At 41.8% G+C, this 24,684-nt stretch overlaps 2 protein-coding genes across 6 annotated transcripts in view; one reads left to right on the top strand and one right to left on the bottom strand.

Moving 5' to 3' along the window:
* cdk4 (cyclin dependent kinase 4) overlaps nucleotides 1-17,509 on the bottom strand; it is a 162,513-nt gene extending 145,004 nt beyond the window's left edge. Inside the window, exon 1 of the mRNA XM_078534472.1 lies at nucleotides 17,395-17,509. The gene's annotated coding sequence lies outside the window, so the exon portion shown is untranslated. The remainder of the gene's footprint in view (nucleotides 1-17,394) is intronic.
* Nucleotides 13,167-22,659, top strand: mettl1 (methyltransferase 1, tRNA methylguanosine). Of its 5 annotated transcripts, XM_078534476.1 has the most exons (7): nucleotides 13,451-13,594; nucleotides 13,995-14,041; nucleotides 14,835-14,998; nucleotides 17,706-17,890; nucleotides 18,067-18,180; nucleotides 18,798-18,899; nucleotides 20,205-22,659. In XM_078534476.1, the coding sequence occupies exons 3-7, from the start codon at nucleotides 14,854-14,856 to the stop codon at nucleotides 20,349-20,351; spliced, it is 693 nt and encodes a 230-aa protein (XP_078390602.1). In that variant the 5' UTR covers nucleotides 13,451-13,594; nucleotides 13,995-14,041; nucleotides 14,835-14,853; the 3' UTR covers nucleotides 20,352-22,659. The 5 variants fall into 5 exon arrangements, with proteins under 5 accessions (XP_078390601.1, XP_078390600.1, XP_078390602.1 ...); XM_078534475.1 differs by lacking the exon at nucleotides 13,995-14,041 and having other exon boundaries at nucleotides 13,167-13,576; nucleotides 20,208-22,659; XM_078534474.1 differs by lacking the exon at nucleotides 13,995-14,041 and having other exon boundaries at nucleotides 13,397-13,576.
* Nucleotides 22,660-24,684: the final 2,025 nt, after the last annotated feature.

The following is a 24,684-nucleotide window of genomic DNA, read 5'->3' as shown; positions in this document are numbered from 1 at the left end:
ATCTAAGCAAAAGCAAACTCAACAGATTTTACTGGAACACAGTAGAAGAATATTTGACTTCAGGCCCATTTCAAAATAATAAACATGCAACCTCAATCATCCTCATAATTTGAAATACAGGCCTGTGAGGAAAATCTTCTACTGAATTTCAATATTCGCTGCATAATCCCTCTAGAGCTACCTTGTTTCACTTCATTCTGGAGACCTGATAAAGGCCAGCAGTTATGCTTTGAAGTTTCAACTAAGACAAAGGAATATCAGGAGCTTTCTTTCACAATTAAATTCAGCCATCAGTGAAAAATGCTTTCAAGGCACACAACCTCTGTCTGGTAGGTTTCCCTGAAACAAAGCAGTTGTCATACGACAAGTGACAGCTTTCCCAGATAGCAATCTCAAAACAATTATCTGAGTCTACTTTTCGTGGTGATAATAGAATTTGTTTCTACCACCTGGGTGACCTTTGCGTCAAACACTCATTAACCAGTCCACCTAGTTGGAAATGACTCATCCATCTTTGACGTTGGAGTCTGCAAACCAGCCAGTGATATGGATCCGTATAAATACATGTGCACTTCATATGCAAACTGATCCCAGAGAGCAGGAACTAATTTAAAGTGGTCGCCGGCCGACTGACTTCCAAATATCCCACAAAGGTGTCTTTTAGGATTCAAAACCAGGCAGATCCTTAATCTACCACAAATGCCACTTACAAAAATATAATAAAGGGGGTGGCACCAGGTGACACAGTACCTGTTCATCAAAAGAATCTGGTTTTGAAAAAAAAAACAGACTATTGGGATGGAAAGTCTCCTCTTATCCATTAGATTTCTTCATGGTTTCAGATTTTACTTTGTTTAATTCTCTTCACAAGTACTTCATTGGTTGTAAAGTGCTTTAGGATATCCTGAGGTTGTGAAAGGCACTATATAAATGCAGGTGTTTCTTTCTTATTGGCTTATTTGATAGAATCTTTATTCCTCTTCTCTTCAACCACCCATCTATCCTGTTCTTAAATGGTGATGTGGAGGTTATTCTCCCCTTCGCTGTTTGGGCACTAAACTGGCAGAGTGGACTGCCTGTCTGTTATAGAATTTGCCTGATCTTTATTTCCATTTTGTGCTTCTGTTGCTCATTCAGTGACCCTATACTGGAAAGTGAGCTTGTGTGTTGTGACCTGGCAGGACTGGGATGCTCTGCTAACACTCCAGTGGAGTACTGTGGAAGCATTGCACTGTTGGAGGTACTGTCTTTTGGATGAGGCGTTAAACTGAGGCCCCATCTACCTGCATGGGTGGATGTAAAAGATCCTATGGCACTATTTCGAAGAAGAGCAGCGGAGTTATCCCTGGTGTCCTGGTCAATGTTTATCCCTCAACTAACATCGCAAAGCAGCAGATTATCTGGTCATTGTCACATTGCTGTTTGCAGGAGTTTGCTGAGTGCAAATTGGCTGCCACATTCCCTAAATTACAACAACAACTACACTCCAAGAAGTACGTCATTGGATGTAAAACGCTTTGAGATGACCGGTGGTCATGAAAAGCACTATAAATGCAAGTCTTTCTTTTTCCCCTTCTGCAGAGTTAAAAGGTTCGCTGGCATTGACTGTTTAAATTTGCAAGTGAACAAAACAATCCACCCAGGAGCACTGCTGGAGCCTGTGGAACTATGCTCCAACGTAGCTCAGCAGGTGAGTCTCCAGCTCTGGTCACATGTATTCCTCGAAGTTTCATCACAATGTCTTGCCTCCAACCATCCCACCCCCACACTCCCGCCATTGATCATTGGACCTAGCTGCCTCGCATCCAATTGGAAAGCAAACAGACTTTTACCCAATTGGATGACTTTTGAATGTCAGTCAAACTGCTTTCCTTCCCCTTTCTAATATTTTTGCAATGAATAAACTAATGTGTGTACAGAAAATACACACTTCTTTTTTCAATGCTATGCTTTTTCTTTTGGTTTTGCTTGCAGCAGTGCCTGAGAAATTAATCTTTAATTCCTAGAGACTCCAGGACAATCTGCAGAGTTGGTGACCCTGTTCAGCACCCTCAAGAAAAGAGGGGAAGAGTAGAACATTGGAAAGATAAAAGAAACATGAGATTTCAGATATTTGGTAACAGAACAAATGTAAATTTTCCTGTAATCCCCAAGATCACATCATTTACCAACGGTGTGAGTTGCTACGGGTGTTAAAGTCATCCTGCTTCTGATCAGGAACAAGTCTTTGAGTTCTTCAAAGCCCGAGTTCTTAATCCACACATAATATATGTAAATCCCATAAAAGGCATCGGTTACAATCCAGTCTCATTTTGTCAGAACTTGACTGCTGGCCCTGACAATACTCTAAGTAATCAAGTTACACAGAATGCAGTAGGGATGTAGCTAGTACCAACATATATGTTGGTTAAAATTAAACTGCGTGGTCCCTACTGGATGCTGGTTAGTGAGTTACAGTCTCTAAATTCTGCTTTGTATGTAAGCTAACTATGTATTTATTTTAGAGGGATGATTGCTGATACCACTGTTCACATTCCACTGTAATACTGAGTACTGTTGGAGATGCCATCTTTCAAATGAGATGTTCAACCGACACCCTGTCTGCCCCCTCAGATGGCCATAAAAGTTCCCACGGCCACTATTAGAAGAGGAGCAGGGGAGCTATCCCCACTATCCTAGCCACTATTTATCCCTCAACCAACAATTGCTGAAATATTATCTGGTCATTGTCAAGCTGCTGTTTGTGGCAGTTTGTTGTGCACAATTTAGCTGCTGCTTTAGCTTCCTACATTACAACAGTGAATACACGCCAAAAAATGTACTTTATTGGCTGTAAAATGCTTTGGAACATTGAGATCAGGAAAGGCGCTATAGAAATGCAAATCTTTCTTAGGGTTGACTTTTCAAGCTAAAAGCAGAGGAAAGGGGGTGAAGAACCATTACACTTCTGTGCTTCCTCCATAACTCCAGAGCTCCCCCTACCGCACCCCCCCACCCCCACAATTAGAGGTGGGCATAGTGCTTGTACCACAAGCCAAGCATACGTGTGGGCGTGTCATTAACAGGTTTCCTGTCTCATTTTCCTTGAACCCTGTTTGGAGGGGGCTCCAGTTAAGCTACGCTCACAATCAGAGGGCTTTATTCCTTGCCAACTGCCCCCCGCTAAATAGGAGCTAGCTCCTTGATTTTTACCTTAGATTCTCATCAAAGTCATTCACCAGCTACTGTCTTTTTGTAGTGCGTCTTTTTGACGCCTGTTCCTGTGTAATTATCTGTCAGCCGTGGCTCAGTGGATAACATTCTTACTTCTGAGTCAGAAGGTCGTGGGTTTGAGTCCCACTCAAGAGATTTGAGGCTGACACTTCCAGTGCAGTGGAGTGCTGCACTGTCAAAGATGCTGTCTTTTGGATGCGATGTAAAACTGAGGCACTTTTCATGCAAATGTAAAAAAAAGGAGCAATTCAAAGGAGAGGGGGAGGTGTCCTGGCTAACATTTATCCTTCAGCAAGACCAGCACTAAAACAGGTCAGCTGGTCAAGGAGCTGAAATTCTGTCCTTATGCTGGTCACCTCTCAGATATTGTTGCTGGGGGAGGCGGGGGTTAATAAAAGGAGGGGGTGCGCATGGTGAGGTAAGAAAATAGGAAAGAACTTTACTCCATTGCACGGATGGGAAACCAGGAAATTCTAGTCGGGGAGTTGGTGCGCAGAACTGTCACCAGCCCTTCCTCCCCCCTCCTTAGACAGCTTAGGCAGAGCTCCCAGGATAATCCACCCAGTACATCCCCAGTAGCCCCAATGGAAATATGTCTGCTGAGAGATGGAGCAGGCTCCATTATGGGCCTAGTAATGGTCCCAGAATGTCAAAAGAGGCAGGGATTTATCTTCATGGCTCAATAGCTGCTTTGGGTGTTGTTGAGTTGGAGCCCTCAAAGACCCTTCCTTAGGCCGTATTTGCTGTGTTGGAGCATTGAGGCACACACAGGCCTGTCAGGGCTGGAGTCATTGATGTGCGCAGCTCAGCCATGCCAACAACCTGGTCCTTGTGACTTGGGACAAGATTGACTACCTTCATTTTGAATGGCTGAGTGTTCTGGCTGGCGGTGTGGACCAATTGGAATAAGGCATCAAAAGACAACTGAGACCTTCCAGTCTTGTCTGTCGACATCAAATCATGAAGGGAAAGAATGGGGAGCCTCAGAAGGAGGAAAGCAAGAAGCACAGCTGACTTAAACTCGAGTACCAGCTGTCAGCCATTCCAGGATATCCTTACAATTAAACTGAATATTCATGACACTAGGGAAGCATTGCATCATATTGAGGGCAGATTACAATGATTAGTGTACAACACACATGGTTTTCCCCAAGGAGATAGCAATCCGTTGCTCAGTTCCATGCCAACAGCTTTCCATGTCTCATTAGTTAAACAAATCAGACAATCTGTGTATTCGTATTTTACTTGTTAGCTGCTGTTTCTTAGTTGAATTGTGCTGCATGCAGGAAATGATTCATTCGATGGGTTTATGAAAAAAAGGACAGTTTACAGAATCTCCCTTATACTCCCAGAGAATGATACATTAATAAATGATCAGACCCCAAGGCCCTGTCTATAATATGCTGCCAAGTGCCTCGGAGTTCCCTGGATTTTCTTGAACACAACGGCATCTCCTTCTTACACTCAGGCATCTCTGGAGAGACTTCTTGACAATTGGCCCAAAAACATGTTTGCCAAACCTCTTTTGTTTGTTTGAGAAAGGACAGCCAGGCATCAATTTTGGCTCAATGATGTATGGCACAAGTTGCAACACGAATTGCACAACTACATTGTGCAGACAAACAGAAGATGCTTTGCTAAACACCACTTCATAAACAACGCCTGCCCCTTTAAATAGCAGGCATTCACCATATTGGTAAATACTGTGCTCTGATTGGCTTGTGGGCAATCACACTCCACTAAGATCTTCCTCCTGGCCTCTTGAATATCACTTTCTGCTAAATCAATGGGTGTCTTGCGTCAAATGCATTTGTAGTATTGTGAATGAGATGTTTTTCTGGTGTTGGTGGAAGGATAAACCAGGTGGCCAGAACTTCTTACTGGTTCATGAGGGGCAGGGTGTTGTTGAAACCTCCTGTGTTTATCATTTAATGTTTTTGACACACATAAACAATGAGATGGAAATACGTTGTCCGCCGTATTGATTTTTAAAAAACTGTCATGCAATGCCCATGTCCAAAACAGGTTAGGCTCTTTACGTAGGCTACTAAGAATCCTAAAGTCTGTTTGAGTTCCACCACCCCTTTCTCCACCCCCCAAACAAACAACTGCACCACTGCACACTGCAAGATTGATTTGGTCTGAGGGAGCACTTAGGAAAACCACCTCCTCCCCATCACCCCACCACTGCCGATCACTGGCACTCACAGAGCTACAAGGAGCTAAAACTCACCTACACTACTCTCAAACATGGAAGCAAAGCCGCCTAAAAGAAAAAGGGCAGTAAAGGTCCCAAAAACATACAAAGAGGAGTTTGCATCAAATATCAGTAGTGGCTCAGTGGGCAGCACACTCACCTCTGAATCAGAAAGTTGTGGGTTCAAGTCCCACTCCAGAGTCTTGAGAACAAAAATCAAGGCTGACACTCCTCATGCTGTACAGAGGGGTGCTGTACTGTTGAAGGTGCTGTTTTCCAGGTGAGACGTTAAACCGAGGTCCACTTTGCTCTCTCAGGTGGATGTAAATGATCCCATGGCACTATTTCAGAAGTGAATATATAGTTGCATATAAGGGGAGGCCAGACAAGCATTTGAGGGAGATAGGAATTGAGGGTTACGTTTATAGAGTTAGATGGGGAAAGTTGGGAGGAGGCTCAAGTGGAGCATAAACACCAGCATGGACTGTGACGTATGTAGGAGCAGGGCAGCTCTCCCTGATGTCCTCGCCAATATTTATTCCTCAATCAACATCACACAAAACCAGATTATACGGTCAATGTTACGTTGCTGTTTGTGGGAGCTGGTTGTTCACAAATAGGCTGCCACGTTTCCTAAATTACAACAGTGACTACACTTCAAGTACTTCATTGGCTGTAATGCACTTTGGGACGTCTGGTGGTCATGAAGAGCACTGTATAAAAGAAAGCCTTTCTTTTTCTCAAAGAATCTGCATTGGAGGAAAGCACATCGAGTTCATTTAAATATGTCTAATACAATCCAGCAATTTCATGGGTTTTTTTAATAATTATGTCCTTATACAAAATATGGACATCACAACCTGCTTGAAAGCGCTATGATTAGATTTACTAATAAAACCAAGTTTTTGAATTAAACAGGTCACTGACTTGCATTCCATGTCCTTGCACACTGTACTTTGTGTTTTTGGCTACAAAACCTGAACTGATCTGAACTTCGCTGTTGCCAAGCCCTGAAATTTCTTGGGAACTATCCAACTGTGAGATTTCATCAGAATAATGTTTGGAAGCACCTTTCACAGAACTAAATCTCTTTGGGATTCAAATCGTCTTGTACAATATTGGCACCTGAGCACGTTTCCAAATAAATGGGTTAAAGCCTTTGACAGAGTAGCAGACCTTGGAAATTAATCCATGTTCATTAACACATGCACTTATATAGTGCCTTTAATGTAGGGAAACATCTCAAGGCAAATTTGACACCAAACCAAACAAACAGGTATAGCGCAGGGACCAAAAGCTTGTTCAGAGATAGGTCTTAAAGGAGGAGAGAGAAGTCACTTCAAATGTCTTTTGTTAGAAGAACTGTCACATTAACCATCTCAGTCGTGGTTGGCGGGGGTGGGGGGGGGGGGGGGGGTGTGTGTGTGTGGAATGAGCTAATGGAGTTGTCAGGGGGCTGAGTAACCCCTTCTCTTTACCCCCTCTCCTACAGGCAGAACAACACCAGGATTTCTCTGGGCCCTAAAATGGGGCAGGAGAGCACAAGTACCACACCAATAAGATGCCCCTACCCACTGACCCTGCAAACTCTGGCAAAGTCAACAGATGAAGGCAATGAAGGGCACAATCCTGACATAACCAGTCAGGATTGTGACCCAAGTAATTTCGGGATCTGTCTCTTTAAGAAGCTGCCCATCAGATATAATGGAACAACGAACGGAAAGCTGTTTATTGAGCCTTTCTGCTAGTTGAAATTACTCTCCTGGTCACAACAGGAAGCAGGAATCTTATGATAACCACAGAATTGATCAGTGATTTTTGGAATTGGAGTTGCAGATTGATACGGAGCTGTTGATTTTCAAGATGAAAATAGATGGCCTTTTCAACATTGTAATTAAAGTTTTTAACATAACCTTTGTTATATGGTTTTAGTTAAAAGCAGCAAAAAATGTACCAGAATAATGAATGCATAGACCCCCAGATGTAGCACTGAGGCATATCAAACAAGGAGGTTTAAGGTACTATTTCTAGTCCATGTGAAGTTAGATAATCCCAGACAGGGCAAGTGCTACAGTTGGCCTCAGTTAAGGGAGAAATAAATCAGCCACCATGCTCTTTCTTGATTGATATCCAGTGAGTGTTGTTGAAAATCCTGTATAGGTGGACATTGGGTGACAACAGAAGCAAGGACTGAACTGTGAGGCCCCCAATGTTTGAGTACATTAGCTTGAATTGTGCCTGAACGGTAATCGGGTACCAGAGGGCACGGGTTCTGCACTCATGATGGAGCTTCCCCATGTTTTGTGTCTCACACTATGTCCCATTCATCTAAAAGTCCAATACTCCAGCACTAGAACTACCTAATTTTAAAAAAATATTTTGTATTCATCCAAGTGAGGATATTAGTGCTGGGAAATGAAACTCTTCCCATTTCAGAGGAGGCTGAGGGGAGATTTGAATGAGGTGTACAAGGTTGTGAGGGGCTTGGATAGAGTGGATGGGAAGACCTATTTCTCTGAGCTGAGAGGTCAGTGACTAGGTGGCATAGATTTAAAGTGATTGGTAGAAGGATTAGAGGGGAGATAAGGAAAAGCTTTTTCACCCAGAGGGTGGTAGGGGTCTAGAACTCACTGCCTGAAAGGATAGGAGAGGCAGTAACCCTCAACTCATTTAAAAGATGTCTGGATATGCACCTCCAGTGCTATGGACCAAGTGCTGGAAAATGGGATTAGGCTGGATGGCTCATTTTTCGACCAGTGCAGACATGATGGGCAGACTGGCCTCCTTCTGTGCTGTGAATTTTTCTACATTTAAAAAAAAATTCAAAATACAGGTATCTGAAAAGGAGGAATGTGGAAGGAGGGTGAGGGAATGCAGTATGTGAATCGCTCCTTAGGAGAGCCAGCACAGTCACAATGGGCCGGATGGCATTCTTCTGTGCTGTAACGATTCTATGATTCAGCATCAAGCACTGCCAGGGTCAAATATAAGACAGCCAGTTGCAGAATGAAGCAACTCTCTACTCTGCTTTAACTATGTGCCTCAGAAGAACAATTCCCCACTCAACTATACCAGTATAAAAGCAACCAGTCTCTGGCCTTTTAAGTTTTGTGCAGTGCTGAATTGAAACGGCCTGATTTGTTTCACATGGAAATTTCACGGCATCAGTCTGGATTGCATTTCATTTGAGGTGGCAGAGGTGAAACAGCAGAGTCTAATCCACTGTGCCAGTTCGTTCTCTGGCTTCTTTTTAAAATTAAATTGTTAGACAAGGGCCTGAACAGAGTAGATGGTTTTGTAATGAATAACAATGAGTATGAAAAGTGAGGAAAAAACTGCAACTGAGTTACGCAAATATGCAAAAATAGCCAACAGGAGTGAAGACAAAGAGGGTCAGTAATCGGAGGACACAGAATGAAGATAATTGGCAAAAGAGCCAGAGAGGGGACGATATTTTATGCAGTGAGTTGTTGTGATCTGGAATGTTTTGCCTAAAACGGTAGTGGCAGCAAATTCAATATTAAAGGGAACTGGAGATATACTTGAAAAGGAAAGATATTGCAAGGCTTTGGGGAAAGAGAAGTGGGACCAATTGGATAGCTCTTTCAAAGAGCTAGCATGGGTATGATGGGCCAAATGGCCTCTTTCTGTGCTTAACGATTCGATATGCTTAGCTTTTTCAGACTGTATTACAATTCAATAATCCACAAGCACTGCTCCAGGCATGGTTACTGAGACAGATGGGAGGTGCAGAGAAGGGTGACTATATTAGTCTCTAGTCTCACCATGCCCTACTTAAAAAGACTAGAGAAACTTGGCCTTTTCTTGTCTTGTGCCTTACTTGCTGGGCTTAGCAAATAACAGTGACAGATGTCAAAATGATGTGTATTTTTTTTAAAAGACATTACAGCTGTTATGTGAAACTAGATGCCAAATTGCTGGCATATTTCCCTGCTGGTTGGGAACTCAGGGTCACAATGTGATGACAAAATGTCACTCTGGTTGAGAATTAGTGCCAACTTGAAATTCTAATGGCTCTTTTGACAGGGAATCGCTGCCAAGCATGTAACGAGGTCAAGTTAACAAAGTAATTTCCTAATTTCACACATCGCAGGCCTCCTAAGTGTATATTGCTGAATTGTGAATTCGATTAATTTCTTTTTAATATCTGGTGTTGATGAAGTTAATTTAATGATGAATGCGAATGGAATATTTTCCACTCTGCGCGTTAGGGGTGGTGGGGGGGATGGTCTGTTGCTGAGCATCCCCCCCAACCAATTTTGAGGTTGGAGAGTGAATCTCATGGAGTGGGGCTCAAACCTGAAACCTGCAACCGTAACACATCAGTTTCTTCCATTTACTTTATTCCAGTTAAAGACTGAGACTAGCAATTCCCATTGCTGTAAGAGGTGGAAATCTAGCCAGGCAATTTTGAAAGATAAACTATAAAAAATCTTTTGGGAAGATTGTATTGTTCTCACCAAGACCTATACTCCTTTACATAGTTTTGTGTGATTCATTATCCAATTACTAGACAACAGTTCACATTAAAAGACTGAAATGTAATATGCATGCTCAAATGGAAAAGGAACATAAAAAAAAACTTAATGCCATTCAGCACATCCCTCTAGTACATTAACTCTTCCATTAGAGCATTCTGAATGTCATAATGACTGGGAAAGAGAATCAGGTGTAGCACAATTATTCAAGACCAATTCCCCCCCACCCCCCCACTGACTCAGCCCATGTCAGTTGAATAATTCCTGATCCCTGTCTCTGGCTGAACCAGATTACTTGTGATTTTGGCTTAGCTTCTCACCCACTTTCCTATCACTAAACCATTGATGACAACAATGCCCACCATTGCCCCTGCTGCTGAAACTCTTAACTTCCAATGCTTTCCCAGCCAGTCTCACATCAAAGTTTCAAAGACCTTAGCTTATCCAAATCTCTGTTGCCCATACCCTATTCCTCCAGTCTTTCGTTCCCAGTCCCCAAACATGCATCCAATTTCAAATTCTCAGCCTCATATTTAAAAGGAGCCCAGTATTTAAAGGAACTCTGCCTCTTTCTGTTTTTATAAGCTTGTCTAATTTACAAGCTCCTTCCCTCAAGCTCTCCTTTCCTCCAACTCTGGCCTTTTGCACATCCCCAGGCTGCTTCCATGCCCCACCATTGGCAGCTGTGCAGCTGCTGAGGCTTCTAAACTCTAATTCCCTCCCTAAACCTCTCCATCTCACTACCTCTCTCTCCTCTTTGACCCAGCTTTTGGTTCCCCCCTCCTGTGTTTTGGCAATTTTGTTTTGGTCTGACTGCGTTCCATTGGAAGTATATATTGACCTTAGCCAAGGTGCAGTGTAGATTTACCAGAATGCTCCCTGGACTCCAACGGTTAAATTACAAGGTGAGATTACACAAACTAGGATTGTTTTCTCTGAAATTTATAAGGTTAAGGTGCGATTGCATCAAAGTTTTCAAGATATGATGGTACACAGGTACAGTAGACTAGAAGAAACTATTTTTGCTGGTTCAAGACTCTCAGACTAGGAAGCATAGTCAAAAAAATACAGCCAGACCTTCCAGGAGTAAAATTACGTACATAAGGTGGGAGAGGTTGAGAACTCTCTACTGCTGTCGGCTAAATAAATTGTAAAATTTAAATCCGTGACTAATAATTCTTGGCAATAATTATGGCGATCCGTTGCAGATCAGCCACGATCTCGTTGAATGGTGTAACAGGCTCGAGGAGCAACCGAGTGGCCTCTGCCCGGCCCCGTGTAAAAGGCTCAAGGAGGGACTGAATGGACTCCCTCGGATCCCTGTGTAACAGGCTCGAGGGGGGGGTTGAATGGCCTCCTCCTGATCCTGTGTAACTGGCTTAAGGGGGGTTTTTTTTTATTCATGGGATGTAGACGTCGCTGGCTAGGCCAGTATTTATTGACCATCCATAATTTCCCTTGAGAAGGTGGTGGTGAACTGCTTTCTTGAACTGCTGCAGTCCCTATGGTGTAGGTACACCCATAGTGCTGTTAAGGAGGGAGTTCCAGGATTTTGACCCAGCTACAGTGAAGGAACAGCGATATATTTCCAAGTCAGGGTGGTGAGTGGCTTGGAGGGTTGTGGTGTTCCCATTTATCTGCTGCCCTTGTCCTTCTAGATGATAGTGGTCATGGGTTTGGAAGTTGCTACCTAAGGAGCCTTGGTGAGTTTCTGCTGTGCATCTTGTAGATGGTGCACATTGCTGTCACTGTTCATCAGTGGTGGAGGGAGTGAATGTTTGTGGAAGGGGTGCCAGTCAAGCAGTCTGCTTTGTCCTGGATGGTGTCAAGCTTCTTGATGGTTGTTGGAGTTGCACTCATCCAGGCAAGCGGACAGTGTTCTATCACACTCCTGACCTGTGCCTTGTAGATGGTGGACAGGCTTTGGGGAGTCAGGTGGTGAGTTACTTGCTGCAGGATTCCTAGCCTCTGACCTGCTCTTATAGCCACAGTATTTATATGGCCAGTTTCCAGTCAACAGTAACCCCCAGAGTGTTGACAGTGGGGATTCAACGATGGTAATGCCATTGAATGTCAAGGGGTAATGGTTAGGCTCTCTCTTGTTGGAGATGGTCATTGCCTGACACTTGTGTAGCACAAATGTTACTTGCCACTTGTCAGCCCAAGCCTAGATATTGTCCAGGTCTTGCTGCATTTGGACATGGACTGCATCAGTATCTGAGGAATCATGAATGGCACTGAACATTGTTCAATGATCAGTGAACATCCCCACTTCTGACCTTAGGATGGAAGGAAGGTCATTGGTGAAGCAGCTGAAGATGGTTGGGCCTAGAACACTACCCTGAGGAACTCCTGCAGTGATCTCCTGGAACTGAGATGAAAGACCTCTAACAACCACGGCCATCTTCCTTTGTCCTAGCTATGACTCCAACCAGCAGAGAGTTTGGAGTCATACTTGGCACAAAGAAAGATGGCTGAATGGCCTCCTCCTGTTCCTGTGTAACAGGCTCAAGGAGGAGGGGCTGAATGGCCTCTTCCTGTTGCTGTGTAACAGGCTCTGAGAGGAGGGGCTGAATGGCCTCCTCCTGTTCCTGAGTAACAGGCTCGAGGAGGAGGGGCTGAATGGCTTCTTCCTGTTCCTGTGTAACAGGCTCGAGGAGGGGGGTTGAATGGCTTCCTCCTGTTCCTGTGTAACAGGCTCTGAGAGGAGGGGCTGAATGGCCTCCTCCTGTTCCTGTGTAACAGGCTCGAGGTGGAGGGGAGCTGAATGGCCTCCTCCTGTTCCTGTGTAACAGGCTCATGGAGGAGGGGCTGAATGGCCTCCTCCTATTCCTGTGTAACAGGCGCAAGGAGGGGGGCTGAATGCCCTCCTCCTGTTCCTGTGGTAACAGGCTCGAGGTGGAGGGAGGCTGAATGGCCTCCTCCTGTTCCTGTGTAACAGGCTTGAGGAAGGGCTGAATGGCCTCTGCCTGTTCCTGTGTAACGGTCTCGAGGAGGAGGGGCTGAATGGCCTCCTCCTGTTCCTGTGTAACAGGCTCGAGGAGGGAGGAGGGGCTGAATGGCTTCCTCCTGTTCCTGTGTAACAGGCTGAAGGAGAGGGGGTGCTGAATGGCTTCCTCCTGTCCCTGTGTAACAGGCTCGAGGAGGAGGGGCTGAATGGCTTCCTCCTGTTCCTGTGTAACAGGCTCGAGGAGGGGGAGGGGCTGAATGGCCTCCTACTGTTCCTCTGAATGACTAAAAAAAATGTTTTTTCATTAAAAGGCGCTATATTAATGCACGGAATTGTCTTGTCACAATTTTCCTTGGACTTCTGCAATTTTTACCTGAAAGAAGCTTGACTTTCAGTGATGGCTACTCTTCGATAATAACAATTTAGGAGATAACCCATTTAATTTTCGTTTTACACAAACTCCTCATAATCCCTGAGGTAACAATCTGCGCTGACTAAACAGCGAGAAAAAAGTTCACGTGAGCATCCGGGCGCTCGATGATGACGCTTTTTCCATGCGACGATCGCGAGCGTGCGCTGGTCCTGGCGCCTTCATTTTCATTTATATGCGAGTTTTCCTATTAGCGAATTGGCGATTATGGCGGTATCTGCTCCTCAGAAACGTTTTTACCGGCAGCGAGCTCACTCTAACCCTATGGCGGATCATGTCTTCGACTAGTGAGTGTGGGGGAGGGGGTTTCCCCCCCCCCCCCCCCTACTTTTAAAGTTGTCCCTCACCCTTGGGGGCTCAATTAATTAAAGCACTCGTTTTATTATTGCAGGGATTGTGAAGTTTTTTTCTTTAAACACTAAAATTAAAACAAAACTCGCTAAATATCCCTAAGATTTATTTGGCCGATCTGAGCTCCTGTGAACACATTGCCTGGTTCACGCTGGGGTGTTGGACATGTCGAGAAAGGTCACACTGTCTGATTACACTAATGCTGGGGTCACACTGTCCGACTACACTGTATGTAATGCAGAGGTCACACTGCAGTCCCTGCTTGAGACTAATACCTGTAGCAGAGCAGACCAGACCAGTATTATCTTATGAGATGTTAATGTACTTTCCCACAGAGTTCTCATGCACACACAGCTCCCATTATCCCCAGTGGCTCTTCTTTCGATGAAATGAGAGCAGAGGTTTGTGTGTCTACTTTCTCAATATTAAAAAGGCTTAGCAGTGAGTTTATAAACATCTCACAAGATGTTTGATTGGGTATGATCGGGATCTAACTCTAATGGTCCAGGAATGCCTCAATTTTAAAATTCTCATCCTTGTTTTCAAGTCCCTCCGTGGCCTCCTTCTCCCCTTCCCTATATCAGTAACCTCCTCCAGCCCTACAACTCTTGAGATTTCCTCCAGATCAGAAGTGTGCCTGATCCCAACTCCAGCTTCCCTCTTGATTGTCCATATTACATCAGAATAGAAGTGCACCACTCGGCCCCTTGAACCTGTTTTACCATACAGTTAGATTGTGAATGAGCCATAGCACAATTCCATCTAACTGCCTTTGATCCATATCCCTTGATATCCTGACCTGATACAAATCTGTTGATCTCGGACTTGAAAGCTCCAGTTGACCTCCAGCATCCACAGCCTTTTGGGGACAAAAATTCCAAATTTCCACTAACCCATGTGTTGAAAAGTGCTTCCTGATTTCACTCCTGAATGTTCTGAATTCAAGATTGTATTCCCTTGTTCTGGATTCCCCCACCAAAGGAAATCACTTCTTTCTATCAAATTCTTTTAATTTTAAACAACTTGATTAAATCACGTCTCAAATTCCTAAACGCAAAACGATTGCAGCAGCTTGCCACCCAAATTTCCAGTTTCCGTAGGGCATTTTTATTTTTTCTTGTTGGTTATTATAAGCCTTCAAAGGTTAATGATGACAGTTTATTGTGATTGTAACTTCTGCTTATTTTTCTGCAGCCCAGTAACACCTGAAGAAATGGATTGGTCCCAGCACTACCCTGAATACTTCAAACCATGCTCAAAAAATGACCATCATGATGATGAGAAAGATCTAATTGAAAAGAAAGTGAAGTTTCAGGTGGAATTTGCAGATATAGGTTGTGGATATGGAGGCTTACTAGGTAAGAAAGATTTAGAGCAATCTGGGGTGCATGTGACCAATTTTCTAAATATTCCATGTTAACATATTCTGATCTTTGTCAGACTAATCTATTCAAACCAAAGCCTCCGTTCAGTCCACAAGCATGACCCTGAGCTTCCTGTTGCTTGCCATTTCAATTCTCCACCTTGCTTCCACTCTAACTTTTCTGTCCTTGGCCTGCTACACTGTTCCAATGAAGTTCAACACAAGCTTGAAGAACAGCACCTCATCTTTCGACCCGGCACTCTATGGCTCTCTGGACTCGACTGAATTCAACAATTTTAATTAATAACCTTTGCCTCCATCTTGTTTCATATATTCATTTTTTTTCTCGATTCTCTCTTTATTCCTTCACATTGCATTCGGACAGCTGCTGTACAGCCATTCACACTTCATCTGGATACATCTCTTGTTTCTATACTATACTCATTACCACTGCCTTTGACTTTTGTACAGTGAAATCTTTTGTCATTTAATCTCTCCTGCCCTTCACCCTAACACAGATCTTCCCTTTTGTTCTTCCTTCCCCCTTCCCTTTGCTCAAAACCCATTACATTTCTGTCTTTCCTCATCCTCAGTTCTGATGAAAGGTCATCAACCTGAAACATTATCTGTTTCTCGCCACAGATACTGCCTGATCAGCATTTTCTGTTATTTCAAACCAAAGCACTGCTGTTGAAATCCTAAGGCTCCCCTCATGACTCAGTTCCCTGTCTATTTCCATTTGTGACGAGCTTTGGAATACCTTTAATTTGAAGATGCGGTGGTTGTGCTAATGGTTATGTGTTGATTTTTTTCCCTTAAAACTATAGATTCAGGACACATTTTAGCACATTTCCCCATATTTTATAGTTTATAATTTTGTTTTACTTTTTTGCACAAATTTTATGTCCATTTACGGTGAAGGATTTCAGTGTTGGGGAATGGATCGCACTTCAGGTACCCATTGTCAACATTAAGTACCCAGGTCACGTACATGATGAGTTAGATGCAGAATAAGCAATGTATTTATCAAACAATGTTCCACAACTCCTGTGGGCTGAATGGCTAGTATATGTGCTGAAATTCTTGGGATGCACCAAGTTTAAAAACCTTGTAACACTTTTCATTCTTGTGTGACTACCCAGAGTTCTGCAGCACTTAGGACAGTATTCGCGAGAAGGCTGTACAACTAGAAAGCAAAATGAAGAATGGGAATATATCTTTAGCCACTTGGGTGAATGTTGTCATGGTTATCGAGTGAGACAGGGATAAATGGTGGGTCTGTCTCCAGTTCTGAACCTCCAACTCTTTTTTTTATTAACTTTACTTTTCAAAGGTTACAATACAAACATTTGATAAGTTCAATTTGACGTCGCCTCAAAAATGTTCCTAGGGTATTGTATTTAAACAAGTGATTAATCGTTGTAAAGAATCATAATATGATATAGAATAGTTGCTGCATCACTCCAGTGGACTTTTTCAGAATCAGAATTTTGCACCTTCATAGGTGGGTTATTCAGTGGTTTGAGAATTGTTAAAATGTTTTTAACCCCAAGGCACTTTGTTCAAGGATTTGTTCAGGATTGTTCAATATTCTATTATAACATTGAATTCCTATCGCTAGATGGTGCTACTGCTTTATGTGAATGAGAGTTACAGGACTTTTGTGCTGTTGCAATGCAGTGAGACACACGACTGTGCGTCCACTAGATCCTTTGGCGATGAGCAATATTTTCTATATGTGAGGACCCCAAATAGTTCCTGGAACTTGTGGCACTTGAAACCAGGATGAGTTATATTCTTAAACAAATTTTCAAGGCTTGTGCCAAAGTTTGTTGAAGGGTGAGGGCAATGTAATTTTGTTTCTGAAGATTCATTGATTTTAAAATTCTGTTAAAAGTTTTAAGTAGTACAAATGCATTCAGAGATAAAATACACAAATAGAAATAGAGTATTTAATTTCACCTTTCAATATACTCTGAACATTCCTTCTCTTTCATCAGGCTGCTGTTTTACATTTGTTCTATTTCAGAAACACATCTGCTTTGTAATCAGCTGGCTGACATTGCTGCCATAATGTTGCATGGTACAAGGAAAGATATTTACTGTCATACTGATCAGGGTATTTACTCAGGATAATAAAAATTCAGAGCGTTGTTCACTTGGTAATGAACTAAACTAAATATTTTTAGTTTTAAGGGTAAAACGTTGGGACAATACTTTTTATTTAAAGAGAAAAATCATGTCCCATATAATGGAACATTCAGCTGTCCTTTCGATTGCACATTGTGCTTTATCAAAAACATTGCAAATAATTGCTGACATCAAACATGTAACAAAGAACATGCTGCTTTAATGCTGGACACTAGTGTTCACTTGCATTGCAGCTCCTACCTTATTGTTCCCTGTTTCTTTCTCCCTGATCAGTAAGTGTCTCTGAATTTATGACTGTCGCTCGTTTTAGTCGGGTCTTCTACAATGCATTCAAATCAGCATTTTGGTGCCTCTTAAAGCCAACTAGCCTTCATGTAACAGAGGTTAGAAGTTACTTTGCACCATACAGTGAGTATGTCAGTACTGAATCCTGTTTGGTTTAATTCAGTGCAGATTAAACCAAATCTACATTATTCCCTGGAACTAAGCACCAAAACTTCATAAGCTGCACACTGCGCCTCTAATGGGGCTTATTCTTTTTTTTTTTACAGTTGAGTTATCTGCTCTCTTTCCCAATTCATTGATTTTGGGTCTAGAAATCAGAGTAAAGGTATCCGACTATGTCATAGATCGCATCAATTCCCTAAGAGCTTCCAACCCAGGAAAGTACCAAAACATCGCTTGCATCAGAAGCAATGCCATGAAGTATTTACCAAACTTCTTCAAAAAAGGGCAGGTACAGTGACTGGTTTATTCGATGACTGTAATCCCAGCATACTAGAACTCTTGTGCTGAAAATTTCAGAATCCTCTTAATTGTTTAATCATTATTGTTTAATGTTTCCCCAGAACTTTTGGCACTTTCACAAAAGTCTATAATGTTTTTTTTTTCCTAATTTGTTTCTATTTGCAGCTAAGCAAGATGTTCTTCCTCTTTCCGGATCCACATTTTAAAAAGACAAAACACAAATGGAGAATTATTAGCTCTACGTTGCTGGCTGAATATGCTTATGTACTGCGTGTAGGGGTAAGATCCTTTTCTTTCCATGTATGGTGTGAAGACCCACGTGAGCACCTGATAACATGGGCTTCAACTTCATCTAGAAGATGGGGAGATGGTGTAGCGGTAATGGCGCTGGACTAGTAATCTTGAGACCTTGGCCAATGCTCTAAGAACATGGATTCAAATCCCACCATAGCAGCTGGTGGAATTTAAATTCAGTTAATAAAATCTGAAATTGAAAGCTAGTTTCAGTAATGGTGACCATGAAACTATCATTGATTGTTGTAAAAACCCATCTGGTTCACTAATGTTCTTTAGGGAAGGAAATCTGCCATCTTTACCCAGTCTGGCCTACATGTGACTCCAGACCCACAGAAATGTGGTTGACTCTTAACTGCCTTCTGAAATGGCCTAGCAAGCAACTCAGTTTAAGGGCAATTAGGGATGGGCAACAAATGTTGGCCTTATCAGCAGTGTCCACATCCCATCAAAGAATTTTTAAAAATCTAGACTGTACTGCAAACATAGTTATATGCGCAGAACTATACCCATGCTTAGTTTTATGAAGTAATAGTGCTTTTTGGGTAATAAGGGCCATTTTCCTGATGTTTTAACTATATATTTGCATTTTTTCTCCTTAGGGTTTGGTCTATACTATTACTGATGTGCTGGAAGTACATGAGTGGATGGTCAAACACTTCACAGAACACCCATTGTTTGAACATGTTCAACTAGAGGAACTGGTGCGAATTATACTTGCATATACATAGACATTACAACACAAACCTGAATTGTACAACAGTGACTATATTTCAAAAGTACTTCATTGGCTGTAAAACACTTTGAGATATCTGGTGGCTGTGAAAAGTGTTATATAAATGCAAGGCATATGTATTCAGAATCCTTTGTGCATCAGTTATTTTGTCAATGTTCTCTTCTTTACATACTAACTTTTCCAGGCTACAGTTCCATGGGCATTGGTGGTCCTTTGACGTCTCTTCCGACTTGCTGTTCTTCACATTTGAAACTGAACAGTGAATTTCTGCAGTCTCTCTAACTTTGCTAGCCCCCGATCCCGTCCTTGCCTGATGTTCACTTAAGTGCACTTTCCGGCTTTCCACCCAAAAATCCAGCTGGGCTTTATATTCCCCGCCGTAGCCCAGGGACACTGAGCTATGTGGACAAGATTTCAGCTGGCAACCAAAGCCCATGGACCCTATCCCAGCAAAGGAATCAACAGATTTGATCAAGGAGAAAATTGGCATGAACATTTTGAACTGGTCGTGTCTTGTACCAGCTTGGGTCTTTTTTAAAAGAGCGAAATGATTCTGGAATGAGCTCATTGAGCTGGAAATCTTTTAATGAGGAGGCAGTGGCATTGTGGTATTGTCACTAGACTAGTAATCCAGAGACCCTGGGTAATGCTCTGGGGACCTGGGTTCAAATCCCACCACGGCAGATGGTGAAATTTGAATCTGGAAATTAAAAATAAAAATCTGGAATTAAAAGTCTGATGATGACCACAAAACCATTGCTGATTGTCGTAAAAACCCATCTGGTAGGAAGGAACTCTGCCATCCTTACCTGGTCTGGCCTACATGTGGTTGACTCTTAAATGCCCTCTGAACAAGGGCAATTAGAGATGGGCAATAAGTGCTGGCCTAGCCACTGATGCCCACATCCCATGAATGAATTAAAAAAAAATGCCAAATTGATAATTTAGTTTCAGTTTGAAGTCACTGATTTATGTGCTTCCTGACTGCCTCATCTCAGGCTATGGGGCTTTCCTCAGACCCCCTTCTCTTCTCCTATTTCCTTGTTGCAAAATAGTCTGTTATTTTGTGATCCTTTACTCTGTTTGGAGGATAGGATTTTTCCCACATGGAAAAATGAGAGTTGTCCCTACGCTACTGTTAATGCACCTTCTAGTTCAGTATAGGTCGGTGAGGTGGTTGAGCATTCCCTTTTGGCTGTGGGTAGAGTGGGAGGCTTCTTTTGATAGAAATGGAGGATGCTTTTCTGATCCCTATTTTATTTATTTGAACCAGAAGGATGACATCATCATTGACCGTCTTGGTGTCTGCACAGAAGAAGGTAAAAAAGTTTTAAGGAATGGAGGACAGAATTTTACTGCAGTGTTCCAACGAGTTGAGGATAAAAAACATAGGCTGAAAATCGAAGAGGAAAGGTCCTGAGAGAAGTACTCCTTGATTTGACTTTACAGAGGCAAGTGACGATTGGAAGGTACCTGGCTCAATTGGAACACACTGGACCCACTCTCTTATGGCTGCCGCAACTTCATTGAAGCTAGAGTGCCACACGTGGTTAAAAAATATATAAATAAACTTGAAAATAACCTCAACTGCAACCTTCAAATACATGGCAAGTGTTGACAAGTATTCATTCTTGCATGGTGGGTAGGTATTTTGGCCTATCGACAATATAAGTAAAGGGTTTGAAGATCTGTTTCCTAGTGGTATTTTACAGATGTTTATTTTTAAGATTATCTAGAGCATGAAATTAGGAATATAGCATTGTGAACTATTAGCCAGTATAGGAAATTCCACTGAACAAATTTGTATATCACAAGTCTTCACTGTGACTGCTGTTTATTCTTGCTGCAATTGAGAATTGTCACTTCCGAGACGCGTGCTTATACCCATAGCTTCTTAAACTACTACCTACATTACAACAGTGACAACACTTCAAAAAATACATCACAGGCTTTGGGGTTTCCTGAGGCTGTGAAAGGTACTATAGAAATGCAAGTCTGCCTGCCTGTCTTCATACCAAAGAGGATTTATCAAGCAGGCTGAATGCTATGTTATTAATCTAAATAACTTCTTTTGGTTGCTTAATACCTTGAGTGTCATCTTACCTCAGTTGGTAGCACTCACCTCTGAGTCACTAGATTATGGGTTCAAGTCCCACTTCAGAGACTTGAGCTCATAATCTCGGCTGGCACTCCAGTGCAGTACTGAGGAAGTGCTGCACTGTTGGAGGTTCCCTCTTGCAGATGAAATGATATATAACCCCTTTATTTTAATTTAAATAAATATCCTCCATTCAGAGAATTCTCCCAGTGTCCTGGTCCCTCAACAATGGCCACCAAAAATGGATGAACTGATCATCCAGTTATTTTGTTTTTAGGGTCTTACTGTGAATAATTTGGCTCCTGCAAATCCATACAAAACAGTGACCACATTTCAAAAGTAATTCTTTGAATGTGTGGCACTTTAGGATATCTTGCAGATATAACAAGGCATTTTAAAATAAATTCAAGCTGGTTCATTGGGTTATTTTTTACTTTTAGTTTCATTCCATAGCCAAAAATAATATTAAAATTGGCTGGTTGACTGTGGTCAGTCGGGGCAACTACTTACTAAATTAAAATTATCCTGGTTTCATTTTTGACCAATACAACCTTGGAGCTTAATCCAAGTTGTAATGAAAACAGACTATTTCGATCCTTTCCTTTTGAAGAGGTATGTATTCATTATTCCTATCTAACTATCCTATGAAAAGATATTTTTATTTTAAATGGTGGGTTGCTGGAACTGATACATGCAACACAGCGTTCTGAAATGCACACTTCCATTTCCCAAATATTTTTAATTCTCCTATTTCCATTCCCAAGAAATTACATTCTTTTTTAAAAAATGGGCAAAATCCATGTTCATTTGCATTTGCCATTGACTGGAACTTTATACAATATCACCAGGTTTTCAGTAATCAGGGTGTCAGTAGGCACTAATACCAGACTGGTTCATTGCCTACATGGATATTGGAGTTGTCCCACAACAGGTCCCAGGTTCAATGTAACACCACTAACAACCTGATCAAAAGATTACATCCCGCATTGTTTCTATAGACTTTGATAATGAGTTGGATTGCACTAGGTCAAACATACTTTGACACCAGTTACAGACCAAGTTAAGTGTACCATTCTGTCTCAGACACAGAACCTTTGACTATTTGCATCAAAGCTGCTGTATTTTCAGGGGAGAAGGTCCGTATTTACAACACACGGCTTGTAAAAGAAAGGCAATAATTAACTGAAAAGGTCACCATGTGAGTTAGGGCTGTAAAGAGCCAAATACATATAAAGCATTTAAAACTTTTGACCCAGAATATGTTGGAATCAATCAGATACATTTTTTTTCTCTCTGGGTAGGGTGAGTTTTGCAGGTCAGTCATATGCTTTCATACAAATGATAGAGTGTGTTTAAAAGTGAATCTCTGGAATCTGCTCTGGTTTAGCAGAAACTCTGTTAGCCCCATTTTTGTTCATTCTTGTCTATATACTCAAGTTGGGAAGCTACTGTCACTTTGCATTTTATAATCATGTCCTTATTCATCCATTCAAAATTTTTAAAATGGCAGGTTTATGTTCATCAGGGGTTCAGTGTGTATTCTGTAAGTGTTCTTCATTTTGACCACTCTGAAAATACAGTTGCTTTTGGTGTAATAAAATGATGCCTTGTGTATGGGGCCATTGAAAAACATGCCTGTGTTTACTGGGTATTTCTAGACTCATATAAGGTGACACTCAAATAAGCTGAAGTAGCCTTCTCCGTATATTTCAACATTGTGCATTTAAAATTGATTCAAATTTGCAACCTGCTCTTAAAACCTTCCTTTCCCATCTACTGTGAATAATTGTAGAGCCTTTCTCGAATAGATTACAAATCATGGCCCTGTCCCTACATGGAGATGTCTTAATGTATGATATTAAAATGCTGTGTCCTCCTTAGCTAGAGCTTGAAACTGACCAGCATCTTCCATTGCAAAGTGCTTTGACTAAACAGCAGTTTAAGGTGCTTCACAGGAGCATCATCAGACAAATATTTGACACAAGCCACATAAAGAGATAGTAGGACAGAAAGAGGTAAGTTTTAAGGAGGTTCTTAAAGGAGGAGAGAGAGGTTGAGAGACTTGGGGGAGGGAATTCCAGAGTTTAGGGCCCAGGCAGCTGGAGGTATGGCCACCAGTGGTGGAGTGAAGAAAATCAGGGATGGACAAAATGACTGAATTGGGGAGCACAGAGTTCTCAGTGGGTTTTGGGGCTGGAGTCAAGAATATTTGGAAGTATTTATATAGATCAGTAAAATTGTTGTAAAAGAGAATCCTTTTTTTTTGGGATTTCAGCATTTTCAATGGTTTGACCTGTTTTGTCATCGATTTACAGTGCAGGATTGACATCTATTGATTTTGATGGGTTGTGTAAACATAAAACAAAACACAGATGAAAAGCATGGCCCTGGCTATCTGCCCAGGTGAGAACAATTAAACATGTTGAGATATGAATAAGTACAAAGTACTAAAACAAGGACTACTGGGTTTTTTGGCTTGATCTGTCTACCCATTTCTAACAGTAGAATGACTGTAAATACATACAAAGATACATTTATGACCTTCAACATACACTCTGCAAAGATGGTGTTACTAAATCACTTGTGTGTATTTAGGGCAAATAACTTGGGTAGTGAATTGGTTAAAAAATTGCATACGGCCAGGCTTTCTGATTGGAATGGGTTTTGTCAATGTCTTGTCATTAATATTACTGAACTGCACATTCTATTTAGCAACAGTTGATTTAACAAGTTTAAAGGGTAGCAGCTTTAAATACAGAAATGTGGTTAAACCTGGGCAGCAACAAAGATTTATCAATCTGGTGTGCATATAGTGGAATAAGCACAGTCATGTTATCATTAAAGTTCATAAGTATAATTGAGTTTCCAGTATATTTTTGCACAAAAATAATCATATAATGTTAACAGCATAGAAGGGGGCCATTCATCCTGTCATGTCTGTGTTGACTGACTGCAAGAACAACTCACTGAGTCCTACTCATCCCATCTTTTCCCCATAGCCCTGCAAATTTTTTTCTCTACAGATAATTATCCAATTCTTGAAAGCCACAATTGAACCTGCCATCACTACACATTCAGGCCATGCATTCTGGATCCTAACCACTTGCTGCTTAAAAACATTTTCTACGTGTCACCTTTGGTTCTTTTGCCAATTGCCTTAAAAGTGATTAGGTGTCCTCTGGTACCCGAACCTTCCACCAACAGGAACAGTTTCTCCCTATCTACTCTGTCCAGACCCCTCAAGATTTTGAACGCCTCTATCAAATCTCCTCTTAATCTTCTCTTCTGCAAGGAGAACAGCCCCAGCTTCTCCAATCTATCCACTTGACTGAAGCTCTTCATCTCTGGAACCATTCTCATGAATCCTTTCTGCACCCTCTCTAATGCCTTCACATTCTATATTACAAATGATAATTTGAATAGCGGAGCAGACTCAATCAGCGGAAAGGCCTACTTCTGCTCCTATGTCTCATGGTCTTAATTACATCTTTACCTAACAAAGGAATATTATAACACAAAATAATTTTAGGGAAAGCCATGGGTAACACAGTGAGTATGTGAAATAGATTTCAAACATGTCAGTGCTAGGACTGTATTCCATTCCATTCTTTCAACTAAAGTTTTTTTTTGAAAAACACATCTTCAATATGGGACT

This window comes from Cetorhinus maximus, chromosome X (genome assembly GCF_964194155.1).
Source record: "Cetorhinus maximus chromosome X, sCetMax3.hap1.1, whole genome shotgun sequence".
Taxonomy (NCBI): Eukaryota; Metazoa; Chordata; class Chondrichthyes; order Lamniformes; family Cetorhinidae; genus Cetorhinus; species Cetorhinus maximus.
Note: the sequence above shows the minus strand (reverse complement) of the source record. Positions and strands in the feature narration are given on the sequence as shown.